The following is a 24813-nucleotide window of genomic DNA, read 5'->3' on the forward strand; positions in this document are numbered from 1 at the left end:
GTGCAGACGATTTACGAGTCCCTCAGTTGTCCTCAGTGTGAAAAGATGGATCTCAACATCATATAGCCCGTGTTGGAAAGGGGACAAAATGTGCAGAAGATGCTGGAAAAGCGAAGAATGTGCAGGACCTGGTGGATTTTTCTGAAGAACAGTGGATAGTTTAACTTCTCAGGACAAACGAGGGACTCCTGAACAAACGATCACAAATCATAAACACACAGTCGTTGATCATCCAGGTACCAACACACAGTATGAAGGATCAAGGGTGTGTAAACTTTTGAACTGGCTCATTTATGTAAACTCGGTTATTATCGTCTTGTGGACTATATGTAAAACATCTGTCAAGTGAAACAGGGCAGTACTTCAAAATTAAATAAATAATAAAAAATAATGGAATTTTAATGATGCCTCGTAAAATCTACAAAAAAGGTTAGCAACTGAAAAAAAGAGGTATGTAAATTTATGAGCACAAGTGTGTAGAGATTCATTTCTTTGTATTTTAACGACATACGAGGTAAATGTTGGTATTTCTTACTGTTTGTCATATCCGCCATCATTTCATCTTCATATTGACTTGATGGTTATGTGCTAGCTAGGAAAGTCTTCAGTCTCGGTGATCAGCAAGTTCATGTGCTTCCTGTTTCCTAGCAACGATGTTTTCGAAAACACCGTTAGGTTTGTTTTCGAAGCAAAGTGTAATAAGAAGTGTGATTTTAGTCGTACAAAGTCTTTTCTTCGTATTTTAAACAACATATCTGAGGTAAATGTCGGCCATTTTAGCTTTATATTGTCTTTTTAAAAGAAAGGCTTGATTGTGTTATTCACCACTGCAGACATTAGATTATACACACCTTTCTCCATATTGTGAACGCATGGAAGTTCAGTAAGAGTGCAATTACATATAGAGAGAGTCTTTTCTTAGTATTTTAATAACATATCTGAGGCAAACGTTTGCATTCCTGACAGCATTGGCTCATTTCCCCCCCTCCACTGTCATTCTGATTTTATATTGTCTGTCAAACAAAACAAAAAAACAAAGTCTTGATTGTGTGCTAGCTAGGAAAATCTTTAGCCTCAGTGTAAAACGTTTTCTAGTTGCCTAGCAACAGTGTTCATGATTCCAATGGGGGGGAAGAAAAGAAGAAAAAAAATCTTAAAATTTGTGATATTCAGAGAATTTTATGTCAAAGGGGTTAGTTAAGCATTACCTGTAATTTGACCCAGGTCAATAAGATTAGCCCTCATTCTGAAGGGCAGGAAGATAGATTATTTGCACCATCCCCCTGTTCTTTTATTCTCTCTCTTGCTGTACGAGTATAACAGATTGCACATTATTGGAATTTTAAATAAGGCCCAGTGTCACCGCTGTTATCCAGAGACGAGTCAAAAACCAATGAAAGGAAAATAAATGATCTATTAGAGACCGCGGAATAAGACCCGACTGCCTGGTAACCGCATAAAGGCTTCATACTGCATGTCTCATTATGAGAATGTGGAAAATGACTGACACACACACAGTATGTAAATGTGCATGGAAAGCAGGCCTGACAGAAAGCAGTATGTATATAAACAAAGTCTAAGAGACAGAATGACAGAAGTTATAATGGGCCGACTGAGCCAAATTGCAGCATCTTCAGAAATGAGAGCGAGCTTTTGGCATGCTCAGGGAGAACTGACGCGTTCACACACGCATAGAACAGAAATAGTACAGTAAGCACTTTACTAAAATGGAGAAAACAATAGCAAATGTCCTAACACTTGTCCATCAATGCAAAAGCATGCAGCTCAGGAAAAAAAGAACAAAAAAAAAAAAAATAGACGACTTCCTCAGACATTAGCACGGTGAGTCATGCAACGACACTTATTTTTAGCATCGCCTCTGTTTTCATCACAGAATCAAACAGATGCAGTTCAATCACACAAAACCAAAGGGCTGTTTTCCTTGTAGAGCCTGAAAACCTGTCTGGACTGTCCCCCGTAGAGTCTGGATATTAATATTAGCGGTGTGTTTTCATTACATTCAGAGTAATTATACACACTGAAACATTTCGGAGCGCGAGTGATTACTCATGTGACCTTTAGGATGTAAACAGAGCTTTTGTATTAATGATTATGGTAAACTTTTGACTCTTCCATTCATCAAGCTGAGTGGGGCAAATGTGATTTAAGGATAAAGCTGTCTTGGATTATTCCCCCTGAAGAGAAGGATAGATATATATGAGAGAGAGAGAGAGAGAGAGAGAGAGAGAGAGAGAGAGAGAGAGAGAGAGAGAGAGAGAGAGAGAGAGAGAGAGATCATAGAATGAAAGTAAAAGAACAACAACAACAAAAAACCGTATAAGGAAAATAGAGAGAGCAAGAAAGAAAGGTAGAAAAAGAAGTGAGGGGGAAAATTAAATTAAAGGAAGAACAAAAATACAAGAAAAAGGTGTAAAAAAAAAAAAAAAAAAAAAAGGAAGGAAAGAAAATTAAAGTGAACAAGGAAAGAGAAAGGAAGAGAGAACGAAAAAAACGAATGGGAAAATGAAAGAAAAAATAAAAAGGAAATGGAAGGAAAAATAAAAAAGACAGGAAAGGGGAAAAAAAAAAAAAAAAAGAGTAAAAAATAAAAAGGAAAGAAAGAAAGACAACCAAATTTTTTCCCCCCTTGCTTGACAGAAATAGGGGGGAAAAGCAGAAGAAAGAAACAAAAGAAAAAAGGGGAAGCAAAGAAGAAAGGAAAGCTTCTTTTAAACCGGAATGCTTTTTTTTTTTTTAATTATTATTATTTTTTTTTTTTACATGTTCATTGGGTCACAATCAGTATGAACACTTCCTTCTTTTTCAGTATCCACCCACCAGCTCTCATCCCTGTCATCCTGTCATCTTCCTTCACAGTCTCTCTCCTCCTCCTCCACTGGAAATCTGACAACTCTAAAACCAGACACAACCTGAGTTGTCCCAGAGGCGCGGTCCTGCTGATAAACGGTCTCAATTTAGCACCTTGTCCTGAGCATAAACCCAAACTAGCTCTCTGCGTCAGCCAATCAGAAAGCCAAACCCACAACGCCAATAAACAAGGAGCAATAAATGACAAAGTAAAACCTACACAATAGTTTAATTTGCGAACATTTCCACATCTCTCGCTCCTCCGGGGACGCGGTTTTTCCGTTCGTCCGCTCGGTTCATGAGCCACAGGGCGGTGTTTACTGGCAAACATTTTCCTGATCTCCTGCTCGATTATGCATAGCCATTTATTAAGTCGAACAAAAGCGTAATAAATCACCATACATTTAAATACATTTCCTCAAAATGACCTCCTTGACATTTAGCTTTCCTGATCTGCACATCAACAGCAGAGCACTCCGAGAGCTCAGAGGCTGTCGGCGTTCACAATATGAAAGCCCCAAGGAGGAAAAGGAAGAGCGAGCGAGAGAACGAGTGGGACGATGTTCCTCTTTTTGGATATAATGAACCACCTGCTGAGAGAAAAAGAAGTGGTCCAAAGTGACTGAAAGTCAAAAACCTCTATACATCTCTCCCTCTCTCGCGCACGCACACACACGAATTACTGTTATCCTGATGAAAGCTTGTCAGGTCTGTCGTTAAACGTGGATGACGCTGGGAGATATGGATGCTATTAACGGATGGATGTCTCCTCTGCTGCTTTTCTCGGAACAGACCGTCTAGACAAAGCGGTTGCTTAACAGCTCATCCGGTGTACACGAGATTCTAGTCCATTATACGATTGTGCCACGAGAACAGCTTCAGTGCAGTGGAAGTGTACTGGATGTATGGAGTGCGGTTCCTCGATCCAAAACATATTCCCTCAGTCGGTGTGTCGAGGATGGTGGTAAAGAGTGCCAACACACACACACTGCCCCTATTTCCTCCATAGGTGCTCCACTGGGTTGAGATCTGGTAACTGAAGGCCACAGAATATTATTTACATTATATAATCAAAAGGGTGTGGAGACCTGAAGAATCATAAAATGTGCTTGTTGAAGGTACCATTCCAGATTTATTCCCCATTTATAATAATCTCCACTCTTCTGGGAAGGCTTTGCACTAGATTTTGGGGCGTGGCTGTGGGGATCTGTGTTCGAGCAGATATAAGAGCATTCGTGAGGTCAGGTACTGATGTCGAATCGAGGACGTCTGGGGTGCAGTCAGCGTTCCAGTTAATCTCAAAAGGTGTTCAGTGGGGTTGACGTCAGGCTTCTGTGAAGGACACCAGAGTTCTTCCAGTCCAACCTTAACACAGCATGTCTTCATGGAGCTCGCTCTGTGCAAGGGGCATCGTCATGCTGGAACAGTCTGGGCCTGTTCGCTCCAGTGAAGGGAAGTTGTACTGCTACAGCATACAAACATGCTATACACATATCGGTGTGTTTCCTACTCTGTGGCAACAGTTTGGGGATGAACGTGCATACGGCAGGTGATCGGGTGTCCACATACTTTTGGCCATACAGCGAACATAATTTCACCAGACCTTTCTGTGAGACTTCGTGCCCTGTGGATGGGGGTGGAATCATTTTGGAATGGCTGCCCATATGATTACATGCAAGACGTGCAATGATGGATGATGGTTGAAAAAGGAGAAGAAAAAAAAAAAGAGAGGCCCCTTAGAGACTATAGCCCATCATCTTTTTAATCACAGTCTAGCCTTCATCACTGTTCAGACTGCTGCCCACAACACTGCTGCTTGTTTTTAAATTGGTGGACATTTCTAAATCCAGCTGTGCTCTTGACGTCAAGTATCTCATCCGATACCTTTTTTTTTTTTTTCTCCTTTCCCTTCCCTGTAATGATTTAGCCATCAATATTGGTCAATTTGAACACCTTGAGATTGTGGAATTTTAGGTTTTTTTTAAGCTGTAGATTGTAGCTTTCTGGATCTTACAAAAACCATTTCTCCCATGGGAAATCAAATAATGTTCATTCCCTTAAAATGCAATGCACTGTGTGTTTACATCTCATTAACAGAAGAAAACGAAGGAAAAAAAAACCCAAAAAAAAACTCCCAGAATATATTTAGCAAGTTCAATAAGAGAACGTTTGGAAACTCCCTTGACGAATAAGCCTTAACGTTTCATTGACATAAGGAAGTCATTTCACTAATCCGCGTGGAACTACGACTGCTTGAGGACTAGCATTTCCCCCCAGAGGAGAGCTAATGAGATCTTCGAGGTTCAGAAGCAGTCCAGTATGGCTTATATGCATATCCCCAAGGTGATATGCATTCTCATAGCCGGCCTTTTCCCAAGCAACCTGAGGTCTTCTTCGGTTAGAGACTTAAAGACGGAGACTTTTAGAACAACCACAAGCCCAGTGGGCATACAAGGGACTCGCAAGGAAAGGACTAGATTCCTGGTATGGAGGGGAGAGAATACAAAAATAAATAAATAAATAAAGTGACCCCAATGTTGTGCTCTGGTGTTCCTGTGTAGAGGCAGGACTCTGCTGCTGTGCTTTTATGAAAGGGCACAGAATCGCCATGAAGACACGCACGCACACAAAAAAAAAAAAACGGATGAGGAGTCATAAATAAGTAAGAGATTAAATGCCAAGGGAAATGACCAAAGGATGAAAAGGGTATTAGGTTAAAGTTGACATTTGACAATTATGGGCAAATTGCAGGTAGTGCCCGTGGGCACAAAGGGGGGGGGGTAGTCTTGATTCAATTTGACTGGCTTTTTTCCCCCCCTCCTTTAGATGCCATTATAAGATAAAAAACAATCTCCAGATTATGAAGTGTTCTTTCGAGTACTCTCTGTAGGGTTTACATGGCATCCTTTTGCAACACCTTCATTCTAGAAAGTTCAGGGGACGACATGATCCGACATCTACAAGGACACTGGATTGGGTTGAGAAATTATGTTAGTCAACACTTCATTTAGGTGCTTTTTATGCAGAGGAACTGAAGGCAAGACTGAGGATCTAGGAGAACACTAGCAAGACAGAAACCAGACAGCAGAATAAAGATGCGGGTTAAGGGTCATTCCGCTAGTGACAGACCAGTCATTGCTATACAGAATTTCTTAAAAAGGTGCAGGTCCTGTGATAATCCAGAAATCGAACACGTGGTGGGATGGGTCAGAGGGGATATCATGCTGCTATAGGGAAATTATTCTAATGGGTAAAGAAAACAGGTCAAACAAAAAAAAAAGTCATTCCCAGACCAGCCTCTCTTTTATTCCCCTCGACGTGTTGAAATTAAAAAGGGGGTCGGGAATATGGGGGAAGCTAATCATATGGTCATCTTACTCCTCACTGTGTCAAAGAGGAGATGTTTTTCGTGGTGTAGAAGAACGACCCCTGGTCGTTCCCAGTAGATCTGTATCACGCACTTCCCACTCAATGGAGACCCCAGGGCAGACCCAGGACACGCCAGAGAGCTTATGTCTCTGGGAACGACTGGGGATCCCTCAGGAGGAACTGGGGATAGAGAAGTCTGGGCTGACCTTCTCACCCTGCTGCCATTGCAGCCCTCATCAGGAAAAGTGGAAGGAATGAAAAGGAAATTATTTAACAAGTCACAAATAGTTTCAGAAGATGCGTCAAGTCCATGAATGGAAAAAAATAAACGTTGCACTTAATTGCACCGAATCATTATCACAAGGCAGACATGGTCAGATAAAGCTCCACGGGAAGTCACTGATCAAAAGACGACGTATAGTTTCTCAGTCACTTTAACAAACGTTAACCAGAGTTCAATGCTGTGTTTAACAGAGGTCATGTGCTCACGGTGTTTATGAGCAGATTCCACATGGCAGACGTCTCCTGGGGTATTTGCCACAACAATGAAATTTTCAGAGTTCATGAGTTGAAGGGCAAAGCTGCTTCTCACTACATCATATCCCATGGAAGTTCCGATAGGAGTTGATGGTAAGCATGTGTGACCGAAGTGTATATAACGCAGCCATTTAAAGCCTTTTACTTAGAAAGGAAAACACTGCTACTTCCCACGCTTTCGTCTCATTTCTGGTGTCTACGTGCCGAAACGTGGTTCGAATCATGTTGAAAGACGCTGCCTTTTAAGGCTGACGCAAGAAAGTCATGTCCAGACTGAATGTTCCCAAAGAAATGCTGCCTTCCCTCAGCCGATCAGTTTTGGAAGGTAGCATACATTTCATACCATCCGACACGTCCCCATAATTTCGTGGGTCAGCCTGTCTGTAAATCAATGGTGCCAGAATCCACCATTATACTGGATAAGTTATCCGTAACAGTTCTTGACCTCGGATTTCTAGCTAGAAATGGTTTCCCCCAAAGCTAATTCACTTAATCTAACCTAATGGTATTAGGGTTAGTGACCATTAATGGAAGCCATGTCTCATGCCATTTCCCAACAGGTACATGCAGAATCGATATAGAAGCACTGATTTAAGACAATAAGGCATCGAGTCGGCTGCCTTCCATTTCAGACACACCTTCAGTCTTTAGCTAGTTTAAGCATGCATATTTCAGTTGCCTAGAGACAGTGTCAGAACTCTGATTGGTGAGCTCATTGTGTGGTCACGACTGCACTGTTCCCTTTGAAGGCAGCAATATGGTGGAATTCAGTGCAAGAGTTCTTAAAAAAAGAAAAATAAATAAGTAAATAAATAAATAAATAAATAAAACACTTCTCCATTTGAACGCACGAGTAGCATAGAAAATGTAAAATAAATAAATAATAATACTAGGGTTCTTTCCCAAAATTTCCAGAATTCACTGTTCCATATGAACACAGACAGAAGGGAAAGTTCTAGAAATCTCATGCAAGAATTCTAGAATACACTGTTCCATTTAAACCGCACCAAGATTAGTAAAAATTCTAAAATTCTCAAGACAAGAATTCGCCATTCAGTCTCAAGTCAAGAAGAGGAAGGAACATTCTTAGCACAGAACTCCACCGCATAACTCACTGCTCCATTTGAGCAGTTTGAACACACCATTTTAGGAGATTTCAATTCCTACACAAGATCTCTAGTATCCACTCACTCACGGGGTCGATTCCAAAACTGAAGGCAGCTGCCTTGATGCCTCAATGTCTCATGCATCAGTGAATCAGAAGACAGCACACTGATCTCTGTGAATGTACCTGTAAGGAATGCTAAAAATACAGTTATACACCAACAAGCGCTGAATCAATGCGTAATTTATAGTTTGGGAAAACAGAATAATTACAGGAACACAACTGGCTGCCTTTCCCTTGTAATACAGATCCCCAAATTCTATGCAAACATTCAATTGGGAATGACTCCATGCCTTCCTGCCTTTGTTAACCGCTGTAGTAGACGTCACTTTTTATTGATGCAATTCTGGATGAAGAAATATAGTTGGCAAAACACCCAGGTAATGTAGAATATTTTAAAATCCAGAAACAATGAGAGGTTTTATATCTCAGAGATATAATTACTGCCTCTTGAGGGAGAGATGACGTTGATTTAAAAGATCCGATGGTGGATTTTGTGATGACGGGACAGATTTTCTAGACCTGGCAACCCTGGTATTCAGTACCGCTTAGTAGAGAAACATGGACACCCACAGCACCATCTAGCGGCTGACTGACACACTGACACGGGAAAAAAAACGTTTAAATAAAATGCATAGTAGATACTTTTATTTACAGAAATTAGGAATGATCAGTGCGATTTCTCCATAAAAACAGACTTGCTTCCAAAAAAAAAATGAAAAAAAAGGGAAAAAAGTGCATTACAAGACCAAGAACAAAAAAGTGCTGACATGTGCTAATTATCTATGGGATATACACGTACATCATATTAAATCTGTGTGAAACAAAAGCCTGTACTGATGCAAGCTGTAATGCAGAGAACTCAGGATACAAGAAGGGCTGTCTAATTTAAAGAAAGAAAAAAAAAAAAAAAAAAAAAAAAAAAAAAAAAAAAAAAGTCATCACCTTGTTTCAGCTTGCAGTCCAGATTAGCAGGACAAGGTCTACTACTGCTGTGTTTATTTCAGTTCAGCAATCTAACGTTATTAAAGGACAAATTAAAAAATTAACCCAAAAAAAAAAAAAAAAAAAAAAAAAATACCCCCCCACACATTCAGAAACTTATAAATCGGACAACCTGAACAATTACGCATATTAATAATAATTCTATGACGCAAATGGAAGGTTAAGTGGAAGCTTATTCCTGTCTGAAATTATGCCGAGCTTGCGGTTGCCGTGTCCGAATCATCTTCAGGGAAAGTCTTCTCCGTGATCTGCAGCGACGCATCATGATCACTTCGGAATGCCGGTACGGACTGGGGAGAAACGGATATCCGCTAAAGGAAACACCCTTGAAATCAATCACACAACGTTCCCGAAACATTTTACTGCGGTCTACATTACATCAGAGAGTCAGCGCAGGACAGAAATCTACTTCTGTGACTGAGAATTTGTAGACTTGTAGCATGTAGCATATCTAGGTCAACATTTAAAAAGGAACACTCCAGTGTTTTCCCGACTAAATCTCTACCCACCGAGGCTGTAGGGTATTACAGATGTGATTACCACAGACAACATTTACAATGTTTAGTACCGAAGGGGGGAAAAAAGAAAAAACAAACAAAAACAAAAACACAACCACAAACCAAACCAGAGAGGAACAAAACCTGCATACTGAAACCATACAACAATCACGTATGCTGAAATCTAAGGGCAGCTGTTGAATTCCATAAACATTGATGCAAAACATGTCTGTAGAACATTTCATGAGTTCTTCAAAGATATTTCAAAGTAATTCATCTCTAAATCTGTCGAATTGGTCCGTTCAGAGATGGGGCTACTTTTTCAGATCGAACATTGTCGAAAGGCTCTGATGGCACATGGATTCCCTGAAAGTGAAAGGAACCAGATCTACTTTTAACTGTACTGCTCCAGTGCTTGGGAGAATTGGAGGACCTCATCCATAAAAACAGCTATACTAAGATTTCCTCTTAAGCTGTCGTTTTTTGAATTTGCATTATATAGTCACACGTTAAACATCTGCGCTCAGACTTCCATGAGACGTTTTAGAAAAAGAGTTTTAGGTGTGTGCTCATTTCTCAGTAAAGGAAAATCGGGGACTAAATTCATTCCTGTGGTAATCACACATACTACAGAGTCATTGGATTGGGGGTTATGTTAAAAAATGCTGGAGTATTCCTTTAATTCGAATTTAATTCCGATCATACATCATAAGCATGGTTTATAAGCTAGTCCCCCCCTCCCCCCCATGTTTCAGCCAAAGTAGTCATTGCTAAGAGTTCAGAGAGCGGTCGATTTTTTCTTCCGTTTTTGTGTACATCTCGTATCAAGTAGTTTTAGATCTTCAAACGAAAAATATAAAGCAAAGGCAACCGGAATAAAACACCTAATACAGTTTTTATTTAATCTACTTTACATCACCAGTGTGAAAAACTAATTGCCCGCTTAAACTTAAAATCACACCATCACACTGCCACCACCATGCTCGACCATAGGTGTGATCTTTTTGTGGAATTAGTTGGTCGGTTCATGCCAGATGTAACGGGACTCCTGTCTTCCAAACAGTTCACTTTCGACTCATCAGTCCACAGAACATTCTCGCAAAAGGTTTGAGGATCATAAAGGTGCGTTTTGGCAAAATTCAGACGAGTCTTAATGTTCTTCTGGGTCAGCAGTGGTTTTCACCTCACCACTCTTCCACGGAGGCCATTTTTACCCAGAGTCTTTCTGATAGTGGAGTCATGAACAGTGACCTTTATTGATGCGAGAGAGGCCTGTAGGTCCTTTGATGTTGTCCTTGGATCTTTTGTGACTTCCTGGATGAATAGTTGCTGTGCTCTTGTAACTCTTCCCAGACTGATGCATTTCAATCCCCTTCTTCCTCATCATTTCTGGAATTTCTTTCAACTTTAGCATAGTGTGTTACTGAGTAAGACCTTTTAACCAGCTTCATGCTCTTGAAAAAGTTCTATTTAAGAGTTGATTTGATTGAACCGGGTTTGCAGTAATCAGGCCTGGTTGCGTAATCTAGTCCAGCTGAACGCCATTATGAATGCAGGTTCATAGATTTGGGGAATTAGTATGGGTGCAAATACATTTTCACACAGGCCCAGTTGCTATTGGATAACTCTTTTGCTTCAATAAATATCATCATTTAAATAAATAAATAAATAAACTGTATTTTGTGTTTACTCAGGTTGCCTTTGTTTAATCTTAGATTTTGTTTTAATTTCTGAAACAGGTACGAGATGTACACAAAAAAAAAAAAAAAAAAAAAAAGAAGAAATCAAATACTTTTTCACAGAACTATACATCATCTCTGCACCAGTAAACCAGAGGTGTAGCTGACTTTAGAGAACAGTGGGCGTGAAAAAGTTTGGCTCACCTTGGAGACTGTTGCAACAGGTGTCACAGAAGAGCTGTCCGTGCCTGACTCGCACCTGAGCTCCGGACTCCGGGTCTCTCCTGAGCTCAGTCCTGCAGCTGACGCACTGGGAGATGGAGAACAGCAAGTAAACGGGTGTTGGGGGAAGGAAACACCAAGAGAGAAAAAGACCATGAAATATAATATAGTTTTAAGTCTATATCGCCCATCCCCAGTGCACAGACTTCCGGACCATCCAGTTTAAATCAGCTAGAATGACCACACCACCACAGAGCAGGCACACCGACTCCTAAACAGCCAGGGAAAAAGGTGGGGGGGGGGGGGGGGCACACATCCGAAATTACACACATCCGAAATTAGACCGAGGCCTGAAACGATCTCTTCTAGCCGTGAGGACACTGGACAAGTCTCCACTGTGAGACGTCCAGAACGATGAAGCTCTAAACAGGATTGTCAAAGGTAAAATCATTCAAAGCCTCAAATCTTTTTGTCCTCATCAAAACCACAACATCCTGCACCCCAGAGAGACCCAGCAAAGAATGTCTGTGCGGCGTGATCGAGGCTCTGAGCAAAACAGCAGGGAGCCCAAGGAAAATAAAGTCTTGTGATTGCAGCAGATATCGGATTCCCAGACTTCCCCAGGAAAAGAAAGCAGGTGACCCGTTACAGAGTGTGAGCTCACACTGAGGCAACCAGACCACATGCATGTCTTGAGGCTAAAAACTAATTCAACAATTTTTCATTTTATTTTTATTATTATGCACATCACTGCCTCCAACTGGTATGAAACTATGACATAAGCAAGTGCTCAAAGCAAGTGTTTACTTTCCTGAAGTGTACCGCAGCTAATTAGCGCTAGGCTTGGGAGAAATAAAAATCAGGTCTTAGACGCATCTCAGAGCTCAAAAAAAAAAAAAAAAAAAAAAATCCCTCACAGCTTTATAGGCTATGGTCGTCCAATTTAAAATTGCGTTTGAATTTTAATAACTGCACGAGTCGCTTCTTACGTCCACAAGGAGCAAACATGAGCAGCTGCTATAAATGAGAACAAGTTTTTACATCTTCTGCAGTTTTAGAGATACGTGGTCACTTTATTAATTAAAAAGCAAAGAAAACCACGATCAGACGACAACGTTATCCAAAATGAATAACACTTTACTGATATTCAGTCAGAATTTAGATTTAGTCTAGTCAAGCTGAGATCCACGTAAAGGGTTCACGTGCCAAATCTCATTAAGAATAACGGACATGGTGAGTGCGAATCTCAAACGGGTTCTTATATGCTCACAACATATTACAACAAATAAACGATACAGAGTACCTGTCCTTAAATCAAGTGAGAATGAGCATGCTTCGTTGTTGAGAATAGGTAAATATGTAAAATAATAATAATGCAAACGGTCACAAAAGAAATCTTCCAATCTGAATACTAATCAAGGTCAATTAAGCCTTGGGTTTTGAGGTCACGAATGGAACAAGCGCTGAGGTGGAACAGGTTGACTGGCTCTGCGAATCACAATCGAATCGAATCATGAGGTCGAGAGATTCCCACTCTTAAAGATCATACCGTCCTACTCCACAAGTCAGCATGTGATCTGATTCTCAACCAACACCACTATGAGGATCCGTTAGTGAGGTTTCAGGATAAACGGCCAGCCCCGGGTGCAGCTCAGCAGACCCCAAGAGGCTATCAGCTGACCTCCAGGCTCACCTTAAAGCACCCGACATGAAAGCACAGGTCCAGAGACTCGATGACCATGGCCGGGCCCTTGAGCAGCGGCTGCTCGCAGCGGGAGCACGGTCGCCCGCGGCTCGCCAGCCTACAGGACATGGCAAAGCCCGAGTGAGGCTCGACGAGAAGAGTCGCGAAACGTCTTCAAGAAGTCCGTTCACCTTGACCTACCTTCACTTCAAGGTGCACGTGTCGGAATTTTTACAAGTTGGGACACTTTTTAAAACGTTACGTTCTTTAAGGTCCTTGGACTCGAGACCCGTGAAATTTTCCCTCCTTCCTGCACGGTTTACTGAAAATGACTAAACTTGCAGAGCTTATTACTGTCTAGAGAACACTAAAATCCCTTGCATTTATAGAAAGTGATAAAGACTGTTGGTCTTTGGTGAAATAATTTCAAGTGCATTTAAATGGTCTCACACATCAGTGATTTTTGTTTTCCTTTGTTGCAGTGGTGGAAATTAAAGTTACTATATTAATTACCGAGTTCTTATAGGTATTAGCTGTGACTGGATTTAATCAAAAATTGACTGATTTAATCAAAACCTCAATATCTTTATAAAAAAAAAAAAATAATAATAAAATAGCCCATCGATTTTAATAAACATGTGTGGAAACTTTCCACTCCAGGAAAAAAAAAAAAAAAAAAAAAAAAAAAAAAAAAAAAAAAAAAAAAAGGAGTATAAAAAGCTTTATGGCTCTAATCAATATCCACGTTCCGCACACGTTTAAATAATAAGCCTAATATTTAAATAGCAATATTTGATTATGCAGTCTCACCAGGATTTGTGATTTTGAGCTCAAGCAAAATCACTGCGGATTTTCCACAGATTTGATTCCACAGCCAAAGCCCTCTTCGATTCATGTGCTTCAAACCCGAGTACATGTGTAAAAGGTCTCATTTACCAACAAAAACCATTATTGAAAAACATTTGTTCAATTTCACAAATTCAAGTCGTTTTTGTAACCCCCCCCCAAAAAAAAAAAAAACCCTCCCACAACTCGCAAAGCAAATTTTGAAAAAAGCCGCAGCATAATCAAGCATTTTTGCACATAAACACGTTTTTTTTTTTTAAAAAATAAAATAAATTCTAAAAATTGCGACATCCTGTACAGACCGATTATGTATTAAAGAGTCTCCGAAGTTTATCACACAGCTAAAGCGGTCCCTATCCGCAGACATTTTGAAAACCCTTGCCACTTATTTGATAAAAATTATACCGTCTAGTCCACCAGCCACACACCTGTCATGCTGATCTGCTCGGTTACACGCCTCCTCAGCAACAGACGCGGGAGAGATGGAGGAGAGCCGAGACCAGGAGCTCTGCCTTAAAGCCTTGGAGAAAATGGCAGCACCGGGGCCCAGGCTGCAGCGGCCCGAGTAAGCTCGGTAAGGAACGATGCCGCTCAGGCCCGAAAGAGGCTGAGACGAGCTGGAGAACTGCGGAGACGAGGAGCTGCTGCTGCGGATGTTGTCCAGAGACTCGTGTCTGAAATTCACCGGTGAGGAAAGAACAGGATTCAGTTCAGTGATTTTTCTATGGTAAGACTGCAGCCAAGGGATACACAAAGACTAAATATGCGGCTACGTACACATGCAACACTTATTTATCTCCGATTACTTAGCAGCTTTAACTCAGATTTCAATAGACTGCATAATGCAGGAGTTCCTAAATGACAGGTCAGGGGTGGGGCTTTTTTATAATCAACATTAAACTCGACATTTATAATTAGAATTTGGTCCTCTTACTAAAAAGACCTATTTTTGTGTGCTAATAATTCGAAGTGTTACTGGGAGTCTCATTCACACAAGAGCGTCAGTGCTATTTTCATCATTTTCCGCCATCACGATGCGGTGCACAAGCGTCAGAGTTCACACCTCCGCTAGTTCCTCAACAACAGAGCGACTGAGCAGTCCTATTAAAACCCAAGTAGAGTGGCAAAGGCTGAGGGGTGCCGAAAATAATGCTCATTTACAATTGTAGCTTAAACAGTTTGGGAAGAACGTAGGAAGTTTCTCCAGAGTGTAGTGCGAGCATGTGAGGAACCTTCTCAGTGGTGCAACGCTGACTGGCTCCTTGTGGACGGTAGAGGTACTGCGCTGGCGGATCCAGCTGCTGTCAGTAAGGACTGGAGTCTTCTTCCTCATCTCATCCAGGATCTGCAGACGCTCCTGCTCGGCCTGAGACGTGCGACCGGCCTTCTTAACGCCCGCTTCAGCTAATCAGCGAGCGCAGGAAATATGGAAACGGACCAGAATAAGTCAACGAGGGCGCAAGAGTAAGTCAATTAGCGCAACAGGCAGTTAATTCAAATGAAGACAGAGGGAAATTACAGCAAGACAGACCTCTAGACTCTTGCTTGTGGCTGCCATCAAGTGAGGGAGTGGATTTGGACTTTTTCCTGTTAACAAAAAAACAACGGATTTAGAGCGAATTTAAATAAAATGGTGCGTTCACAACGGCACAGTCCCATGGTCATGAAAGATGTATAGAAATTGTTCAATTCTGATCTATTCTGATTGTATACATTGGCGCTGAAGTCCATTTTCTGTTTATTTAGAAGTGCACTTTTATATAAAACTGACTGGACAGGAGGACATGGAGACACTTCCAAGTTGCTTAATCATGCGTAAACTCAGTATAAATGCCAGAATCTAGATACAGAGGAGGTGTACAGGTGCTCCTTGACATTTCTGGTAGTTCCTTTGTTTGCATTGAAAGTATGTTTAGTACCAGGCATGTATTTAGAACGTTGCATTAAAGCGCAAAGCAGACTGACCTGTACGAAGCCGATAGCTTGGTAAATCCGTAAGACTCGCTCGGCCTGACGCACAACAGAGCAGCAACAGCAGACGTTTACGACAGAGCAGTGGAATTTGCAGCAGATAAAACACACGTACAGCAAAACACTGAAGCTTTATAACATTTCCCAGTCAGCACAAGGGTTCAAATAATTTTTTTTTAAAATAGCCAGAGTGAAGTGGGGTTTTTTTTATTATTATTTATTTATTTTAACTGGCGTCACATACTGTAAACAAACTGTCAAACCAACTGTGGGGAGAGGGGGACGACAAAAAAAAACAAAAAAAAAAAACAGATGTGTATTATCAAGAGAACCAATCAGAGCATAATGGCAGACATAGATATAATTATTTTCTTTTTTCCTTCCAGACCCCATCTGCTTTTCGGCCATGGTTTGGTCCCCAAATAATACAAAATAATAAAATTTTAAAAAATAAAATAAAAATAAAAAATAAAAATTATAATAAAAAATAAATAAATAAATAAATCGGGAGAGGGGGGGAAAAAAAAAAAAGAAAAAAAAAAAAGAGGAAAGAGTAGGAGACTAACAAAAAAAATAAAGTAATTATTTAAATAAATTAAGTTGTTAGTATTATTTATAACTTATTAATAGTAGTGGTATTAGTAGTACTATTAGTTCATCTGGCTTTCTGCCCTGATTAACCCTCTAAATATTTAATATTATTTATCATTCTAAATGGACCGAGCTAGATCAGACTCGTGAACGGATTTCCCTGAATGTCTCCGATCAGTCTACACTCACTGAAATGATTCTGAGAACTTTCTGGTTATATTTTGGCCTGGCCACTAGGATATAACAACGATTATCATTAAAGAAGTAACTTCCATATCAGCATAAAAATAATTCACAGATCTTCATTCGCATTGATGGTCCTTTAAGTGTCAGATTGCCATTTGACCTGTTTGGCTCCACTCACTTCATTTTAGGAGTATAAAGACGGGATTTACCTTAAGCACATTTCAGACAGCGCACACAGTATCCTCATATCTCTCACCATTGACTTGTCTTTGAGGAGGAATCGCACTCCTCCCTGGTCGGATGACTGGCCGCTATTTGGACCTGTTTGTTCAGGACGAGCGCCGCCTCTTGCGCTTGCTGAGCGGGTGCTACAAGAGTTGGCGAATTTGATCGGTGGAGGAAAGGGGCTGGAGAGTAATGCGTGATGTTTCCACTGGGCAAAGCGGGCACTTCCTGCTTCTGTAGAGAAGGATGAGAGAGTACAATTACAACTTACAGCCGATCTGCACTTAAAGGAAATATTTTCCAACCTCATCTTTAACTAAGGATTCTTCAGGCAAGAAGTTTTACTTCACGTAGTTATAATAAAAAGGTCTACAGGCAGCAGTTAAACGCAATCAATGCATGTTTCAAGTGTGCTTCGATTTAACAGGAATTCACTACTGAAAGAGAAAAGAGAGAAGAGTCCTTATGTAGATCTTACGCTCTCTCAAGGCTTTTGCAGTGTCCATGTACAATACAACTATGCTGTGTGATGAAGCCATAATGAAAGGACTGATCAGAATAAAAACTGCACTGATTGGTGTACTACTGCCACCTAGAGGAAGCTCACACAAATAACGTGACTATTACTATTATTATATGGTGTCATTTTCACTGCGCAATCAGGTCCCAGAAAGACGACATAAGTAGTGTCGTTATCCCCAGTTTACTGGTTAGACCAGGGGTGTCCAATCTTATCCAGACAGGGCCGGTGTGGGTGCAGGTTTTCATTCCAACCAAGCAGGAATCACAGCTGATTCCACCTGTTTAAATCCGTCGATCTTGGCTTTCAATAGATTCGGGTGTGGCTTCTGCATGGTTGGAATGAAAACCCGCACCCACACCGGCCCTTTCCGGAGAAGATTGGACACCCCTGGGTTAGACTGTAGGATAAGGGTAATAAAACCCAAAAGTTGTATCAGCTTTGCATTAAATTCTACAGTTAGACCTCAAAAGGGTTGACAAACCTCAGGGCCGCTGTTTTCTTCTAATGCTGCATCCTGCTGATCTCGTCTCCATGCTTCTTCTAGTCTCTCTTGATCACGCCTGTACTTCTCCTGACACACACACACACACACACAGTACAGTGCAAAAGTCTTAGGCATGTACAAAAATGCTGTAGAGCAAAGATGCCTTCAAAATAATGAAATTAAATGTTTTTACATTTAAAAAAATAAAGAAATAAAAATTGTAAAGAGCAATAAACAGTAATAAATGACAGTCAATATTTGGTGGGACAAATTTTAAATAGTAGTCGCAGGTACAATTTTTCTGGTGAGAAGAAGCTGTATTATTGACGCTTCACCTCAATATTATATTATTGCAAACTCCTATTCCGTGACTAGAACGGAGTTTGGTAAACATACAGCATGCCTCTGGTCTACCTGCAGGAGGTGCTCCTGCTCCATCTGCCATTTCTCCTGTCTCCTCCTTTCCTCCTCCGCGTTCCAGGACCAGCGTGAGGATGACGACGCGCCGATGGAGGGAACCAGCAGCTAAAGGAAAACAAACAGACAAAAAAAAAATTTTAAATACAGAAGAATTAGGATCTCTTGTACACTGATGAAAATAAATAAATAAAATCTGCAATCAACCAGTAACGACTCACATCCGATATGGCCGACTCGGAGCCTCCTGATGTGAAGCGGGGGAAGAATCGGAAGGGGAAGAAAAGAAAAAAAAAAGAAAAGGAAAAATGAACATCAATATGTAGCGCTTTTAGCTTGCAGGATTCCATTTCACACCACACAACACACATCCATGCAACAACAGATTAAAAGAATACTCCAGCAGTTTTAACCAAATCTCTATCCACTTCATCTGCGAGTACAGCAGATAAGAATTCATTCAATTCGTACAGGATTTGGGAGTTTATTTTTGTGATCGTTGCGGCCAAAAATGCTCGATTTTTCCCCCCCGAGTCTTTTTTCTAAATCCGCGACGTGGAGTTTTTCGTGCATTATTTTTTGCGGAAAACTACTCGAATTAGCCGTACTCATGTTTCGATGCACGTGAAACGAAGAGGGCTTTGGCTGAATGCGCGTCGTGGTGACGTCACGTGATGCGCCTTGGCCCAACTCTGTTGAAAATCTGCGGCGATTTTGAAAAATTGCAAGCGCCTCTGAATATTGCAGAGTTGGCTCGATTGCGTGTACATTTCTGCAAAATCCTGGAGGGACCAAGAATTTCAACATATTTCTCTGTACTTGGGGGGAGGGGGGGGAAGAGAAGGGAAAAAAAAAAAAAAAAAAAAAAAACCCAACACAGACTAGCTTATAATGAAAGTCTAAGAGCAGCCATTGAAATCAGCCAATAAACTAAATAAATTTGTGAAATTGAGAGATGTTTAAACATAAAAATTCCTATTTGTCTGAATAACTATATAAACAGTCATTTAAAAAAAAAAAAAAAAAAAAAGGAAGTTTTTTAAAAATTAAATGCCCTTAGACTTCTATTATAAGTCAGCTTCTGTTCATTTCTCAGTACAGGTAAACATGTTGAAATGATCATGTGTAGCAATCCTTCATAAAATAGATAGAAATGAGGCTTTAAAAAAAAAATAAAACACGCCCACTGAGCACCCACACTACATTTGGGGTTTCATATTGTCTCAGGAAGAGCACACAGAGGCAAAGACACAGCAGACATTTACCACAAAGGTAGACCGAGGAGTCCACTGTGGAACCAGAGGAACCTGAGATGATGTATACAAATCACAGATAAATAACGCCGTCAGGAGACGTTCCTCTGTTTCATTAGGATTATTAATCAGAGTCTCTGGGCAATCAAAACCCACCAAAATGACCTGAACTGAATTAACAGGAAGCAGCCATTAAACCTCAAAGCCAAAAGTTGCCCGAAAGATTTACCTTTCTGAATAAAAAACTCTAATCTCCTTTTGTGATTTTGCGTTATTATGTGCTCATGTTCTACAGGTGAAGAGAGAAGAGTTGTGCAAGAGTTATTAAAAAAAATAATAAAAAAAATAAATATTAATTTTTTTATTTTTTATTATTGTTTCTTACTACATCCCCGTCAAAGCCCATTTAAGCACAAATTCATAACTTACCTTTGTTTTTTGTCAGGACCACGTTGTCACGGAAACTCCTATTTGTTACTTTCGATGTCAAACCCTGCAGTCCACATTAAGGCCAAAAAATAAAATCACTTATCCATTACTTTATCATATTAATAATAATATTAATAATAATAATAATAATAATAATAATAATAATAATAATAATAAATAGGTCAAGTCAATTTGAAAACGTCCTGATCTCTCCGGACGTTTATAAAAAAAAAAAATAAAAAAATAAAAATAAATAAAAAGTTGACTCACATTAACAGGATGGCCGTTGACCTGCGCTTTAGTCTCGTTCTCCACGGCCAGGCTGGAGGTGTGCTGATCTGGATGACCTGCAAGTGTTCGACACACACCGGTCAGACTTTTTATAGCCTTTAAACAAACGGCAGTCCAATTCCCAAATTCCCTCCACATCTTCAGAAAGCAGTGCCTTAGTGTACAAGGTCAATATGAGCAGAAGGCCAAATCTAACGGTGTACAATGCTCTGGCATTAGGAGCTGGCTAGACTCACGAGGAAACACCACGGACACGCCCACTCGAAACTCGCACTTGATTAGACGTTCTCTAATCCGGATTGAAAACGTACACGTTTAACTTGGCTCATCTTCATTTCTTGGGACGTGCGGCGTTAAACGGCCTTTTCCTACAATCATACTCAAGTCAGTGCGTTAGTGATTATAGATGGGGGTTGAATAATCAAACTCCACCAATATGATTGTCGCTCTGGCACAGAACCTTCTGCTTATTTAGGAGTTTCGGACACAAAAACGAAGGATTCTTACCGTTAAGGCTGAGGCGTCGGATGTCCATCAGCAGCTTGCCCTCTCGCAGCGCGGCATCCATGTTGGCCTTCCACTGTTCGTAGCTCATTTCGGCCACTCGCTGTCCACCCAAAGCCACAATCTCATCGCCCGCTTGCAGGTGGCACAGCTGAGCCGGGCTGCCTGAGGGACAGAGAACCCACACACACACACGTTGCAGCTTTTACCTCTGGTCTAAATCACTACGAGAGAGTCAATTTAGGCTAAACTGAATATTACATATCTGAAATCCCCCCCGTCTGATTTGTTAAACAGGGATTGTGTGAGTCCTGTGTAAAAATTAAATTAATAGATACACAGTACATTATAACGAGCCTGTAAAATACTATTATAAAGCACCGAGAGGTAATAAAATGCAACAGATCACTAGATTTACTGGTTCCCTTAATGTGCAGTAAGAACAGCTGGTGAATTTCTTTAATGTTGCACTTGAAGTTTAATCATGTAAACAAACGAAAACAAGCGATTCTGGCACATAAACATTTAGCTCGAAAGTTGTACGTACAGTCACACACTCGCTCACATTTAGCGTCTGTAATCCACCTACGGCGGTACGGTGGTGCTTGAAAGTTTGTGAACCCTCAATTTTTTTCCTGAAATACATCTGCATAAATAAGAACTAAAACATCGGATTTTCACACAAGACAGACAGAGAGAACCCGATTAAACAAATGAAACAAAAATATTATACCAATTATACTGGCTGTTTATTTACTGAGGAAAGTGATCCAATGACATATCTGTGAGTTGCAGACGTATGTGAACCTCTAGGATTAGCAGTTAATTTGAAGGTGAAATTAGAGTCAGGTGATTTCAATCACTGTGATGACGATCGGGTGCGAGTGAGCGGCCAGTTTTATTTAAAGAACAGGAATCTATCAGTATTTATAGAAGTCTGATGATGTTTTGGGTCATATTTAAGCAGAAACACAGACAATTCTAAAGGGTTCACAAACTTTCAAGCACCACTGTACGTTTCCGATAGGCGACAGGAAACCGGAGAACCCACTTCCTCAAGTTTGGCGACTAGAAATAAATCCACATCTGAACGTTTAAGAGCAGCTTGTGCATTGCTCGCTTTTAAATACATAAACAAGAACGCTGTAAGACTATTCCAAAACGGTGAAACGTGGCCTAGTGCGTCGTCAAAAAACACAAGCAGCGGTGTCACTACGACATTAACGAGCACAGCGGGATAAGAATGGAGATCGTCCCGAGCGCAACAGCACGTCTAACTAATCAGACTGATGCACAGTAAGCAACACCTTCACTGTTCACCATCAATCATTCATGCCCGTGTCCCTCAGTGTACCGAGAAACACACACATACACACGAATACTCAAGGTCGTTCTCTAGAGGGTTCGCACAGAGTTCCTCCAGCTGACCAGTACACCAGTTATCCAACCAATTAAAACAGCTACAATGCTACAACAAAGCCTATTAACGAACACATCTAATCACCATCACTACAATAAATGACTCAAAGTCATGACCCAACACGAAAAACAGCAATTCAGCCTCGTCACTACAACACATTCAAGAAAATTCATTTAAATACGTTTTTTATATTGTGCAAACACGGTTTTAAATTATTATTATTATTATTCGTATTAATAATAAATCATAATGAACGTTTTTGCTTTCCAACATTAGTCAGACCGTGATATTGGACAGCTCTGGTAAAGTTGGATAATCAGCTGAGGTTAGATATTTGCTCACGCTCCAGAACTTTCCTCCTCATTATCTTGTTTTTCTCTCTTTGTATTTTGTTTTCTTTTTATCCGCCCCCTTTCCATGTATTTTTCTTAATTTGTGTTTTGCTTTTGATTTGATACACTTATTTAAAAAAAAAAAAAAAAAAAGAAAGAAAAAGTTTTTTCCCCCATTACACTTTATTTTTTTTTACATAAATCTCTTCCTATCTTTGTATTTTTTTCCAAGAATGGCCATAAAAGTGTATGTATTGCCAACATCCTTATTGTCCCTATGGAAGAGAGGTGATAATGACATGGAATGGAAAAGAAAAAAAAAAAAAAAAAAAAAAATAATAATAATAATAATAATAATAATAATAATAATAATAAAGTTAATGCATCAGACTCTAAAATCATAATCCTCCTAATGATATAACCTTTTGCATATTGTCATAACTCACTTCATTCATCCATTTAATGTCTTTGTTTTTCTAATTAACAAAAATAATAATAAATGATCATGACTGCAGTCTTTCAATGTATACAATTGAGGCGTGTACGGCGTTCAAGAACAAGTTTACATGATTCCAATACAGCAAAAATAATCACGATAATCGCCTGGCGTGAAGCGTGAAGTCTTTTACCTGGTTGGACGGATTTGATGTGAGCGCCAGTCGAGTCCCAACGGATCTGAAAGCCGAAGTCCGTGCCGCTGTCGGGCGTCTGATTCAGACTGACTCGCATGTCACGGTGATCCACCTGATGGAGAGACAGTGAACGGAGGAAATGTTACCCGAGGCAGGTGATCATGTGATCGCATCCTGTAGGGAAACACCAGATCTTTGAGGTTCGGATGCTTACGGTGCATTTACTCGAATCCTGACCGTCTGTATAAAATTTCCACACACACACACCTCATGGTAATCATGCATGCCTATACGTTTCTGTTAAGCGTTTGTTTACATCAAAGCAAAAGATTGCTGTTCGTTCTAAACAAAAACCTGTACATTTCCTAAAGTGGGTCAAATTTCGCAAGTAAATAAAGGACTGCTGGGGTTATGGTAATTATAGCAATTATGGAGTGAAAGACGGACTCCTCGTGTTCACCTCGTCCTCCTCGCTCGCAGACACGGTTTTATCTGGCATCAGGACACTAGCGGACATGAACGAGTGAACGCTAGGAGCCGAGTCCATCCGCTTTCCCCGCTCTTCCTCTTCCTTCTTCCTCTGCCGGACGGCCGCGTGCGTACTAGAGCGAGTGCCATCTTTGTAATCAGATGTAGTATCGGTTTCTTGCCGGGGGAAAGATCCAGGAAGCTGGTGTCGCTCTCGCCGGTCGTTATGGGAATCGTCCGTCTGCAAGGGGTTCAAGATGGACAAAGTACATCATATTGAATAGGCGACATATCCTTGAAAGCAATGCAAAGACATGAGAAGATTTAGCTTGGATTTAGAATTTGCTCTGCTATTAGTTCACAGAATCTTTGGAGCTTTTGATCAAAACATTCACAGAAATACTCTGCTCTCAAACAAAAACTCGATATCAAATAACTGCAAATAAAACAGGCTCATCCAAAAAAAAAAAAAAAAAAAATCTTTGGTAAATATAGGTGTGCAACAATTATAGGCACCCTTTTAGTCAATACTTCGTGCTACCTCTCTTTGCCGAGATAACAGCTCCGAGTCTTCTCCTAGAATACCTGATGAGGTTGGAGAATACATCCCAAGGGATCTGAGAGCGTTCCTCCATACAGAATCTCTCCAGATCCTTCACATATCGAGGTCCACACCAAATTTTTTTTTTTTTTTCCCTTATTATTAATAAGAAATAGAACGTTATAAATCCAGAAACCTTTTTTTTTAACAATTATTTTACACATGCATTAGTTGGCTTTTTATTTTGTAAAGTTTTATTTATTAAAAAAAAATAAAATAAGAAGAAAAAGCGCACAAAAACCCTGCCTGGTTGAAAAAGGGCACTTTCGTTCATCCTAGTGCCCGATTTCAATTGAGCAGTTGTTGCAGAAGCTTGGGTTTCGCTATCTGCTAGGAGCATTAAGTGGCATGGCAGCCATGTTCCATTATTTATACGGGCTGCAAAGAGATCGAAGAGAGACGAGTAACACTAGACTGCACACAGAACACTGGGCACATACATGGATGGATGGACAGGCGCACACGCCTCCCTGAAAAAGTGCACCAAACAAGAGCTGTGCGTTTGGGACAAACCATCCAACTCCAAAAAAACAGCTTAATTTATTCTGTAAAAAAAGATATACATAGAGAACTTGTGGAGGGAAGAAAATACATGAGAAAGTAAAAAGTCAAAC

General features: G+C 40.4%; 1 protein-coding gene across 6 annotated transcripts in view; it reads right to left on the reverse strand.

Moving 5' to 3' along the window:
- Window positions 1–8565: 8565 nt before the first annotated feature.
- The window catches only part of lmo7b (LIM domain 7b), a 32750-nt gene continuing 16502 nt past the window's right edge, over window positions 8566–24813 (reverse strand). For 4 of the 6 annotated variants that reach the window (XM_053676125.1, XM_053676127.1, XM_017458265.3 and 1 more), the window contains 15 exons: window positions 23591–23839; window positions 23128–23242; window positions 20750–20911; window positions 20222–20298; window positions 19952–20015; window positions 18491–18516; window positions 18267–18377; window positions 17850–17939; window positions 16877–17079; window positions 15838–15882; window positions 15404–15459; window positions 15105–15276; window positions 14301–14546; window positions 11325–11430; window positions 8566–9255 (listed from right to left, as the gene is read on the reverse strand). In XM_053676125.1, the coding sequence (XP_053532100.1) occupies window positions 9133–9255; window positions 11325–11430; window positions 14301–14546; window positions 15105–15276; window positions 15404–15459; window positions 15838–15882; window positions 16877–17079; window positions 17850–17939; window positions 18267–18377; window positions 18491–18516; window positions 19952–20015; window positions 20222–20298; window positions 20750–20911; window positions 23128–23242; window positions 23591–23839 (1845 nt within the window). In that variant the 3' untranslated portion in view covers window positions 8566–9132. The remainder of the gene's footprint in view (window positions 9256–11324; window positions 11431–14300; window positions 14547–15104; window positions 15277–15403; window positions 15460–15837; window positions 15883–16876; window positions 17080–17849; window positions 17940–18266; window positions 18378–18490; window positions 18517–19951; window positions 20016–20221; window positions 20299–20749; window positions 20912–23127; window positions 23243–23590; window positions 23840–24813) is intronic. The other 2 variants (XM_017458268.3, XM_053676128.1) reach the window with 2 other exon arrangements.

Source organism: Ictalurus punctatus, chromosome 26 (assembly GCF_001660625.3).
Source record: "Ictalurus punctatus breed USDA103 chromosome 26, Coco_2.0, whole genome shotgun sequence".
In the NCBI taxonomy this organism is placed as follows: Eukaryota; Metazoa; Chordata; class Actinopteri; order Siluriformes; family Ictaluridae; genus Ictalurus; species Ictalurus punctatus.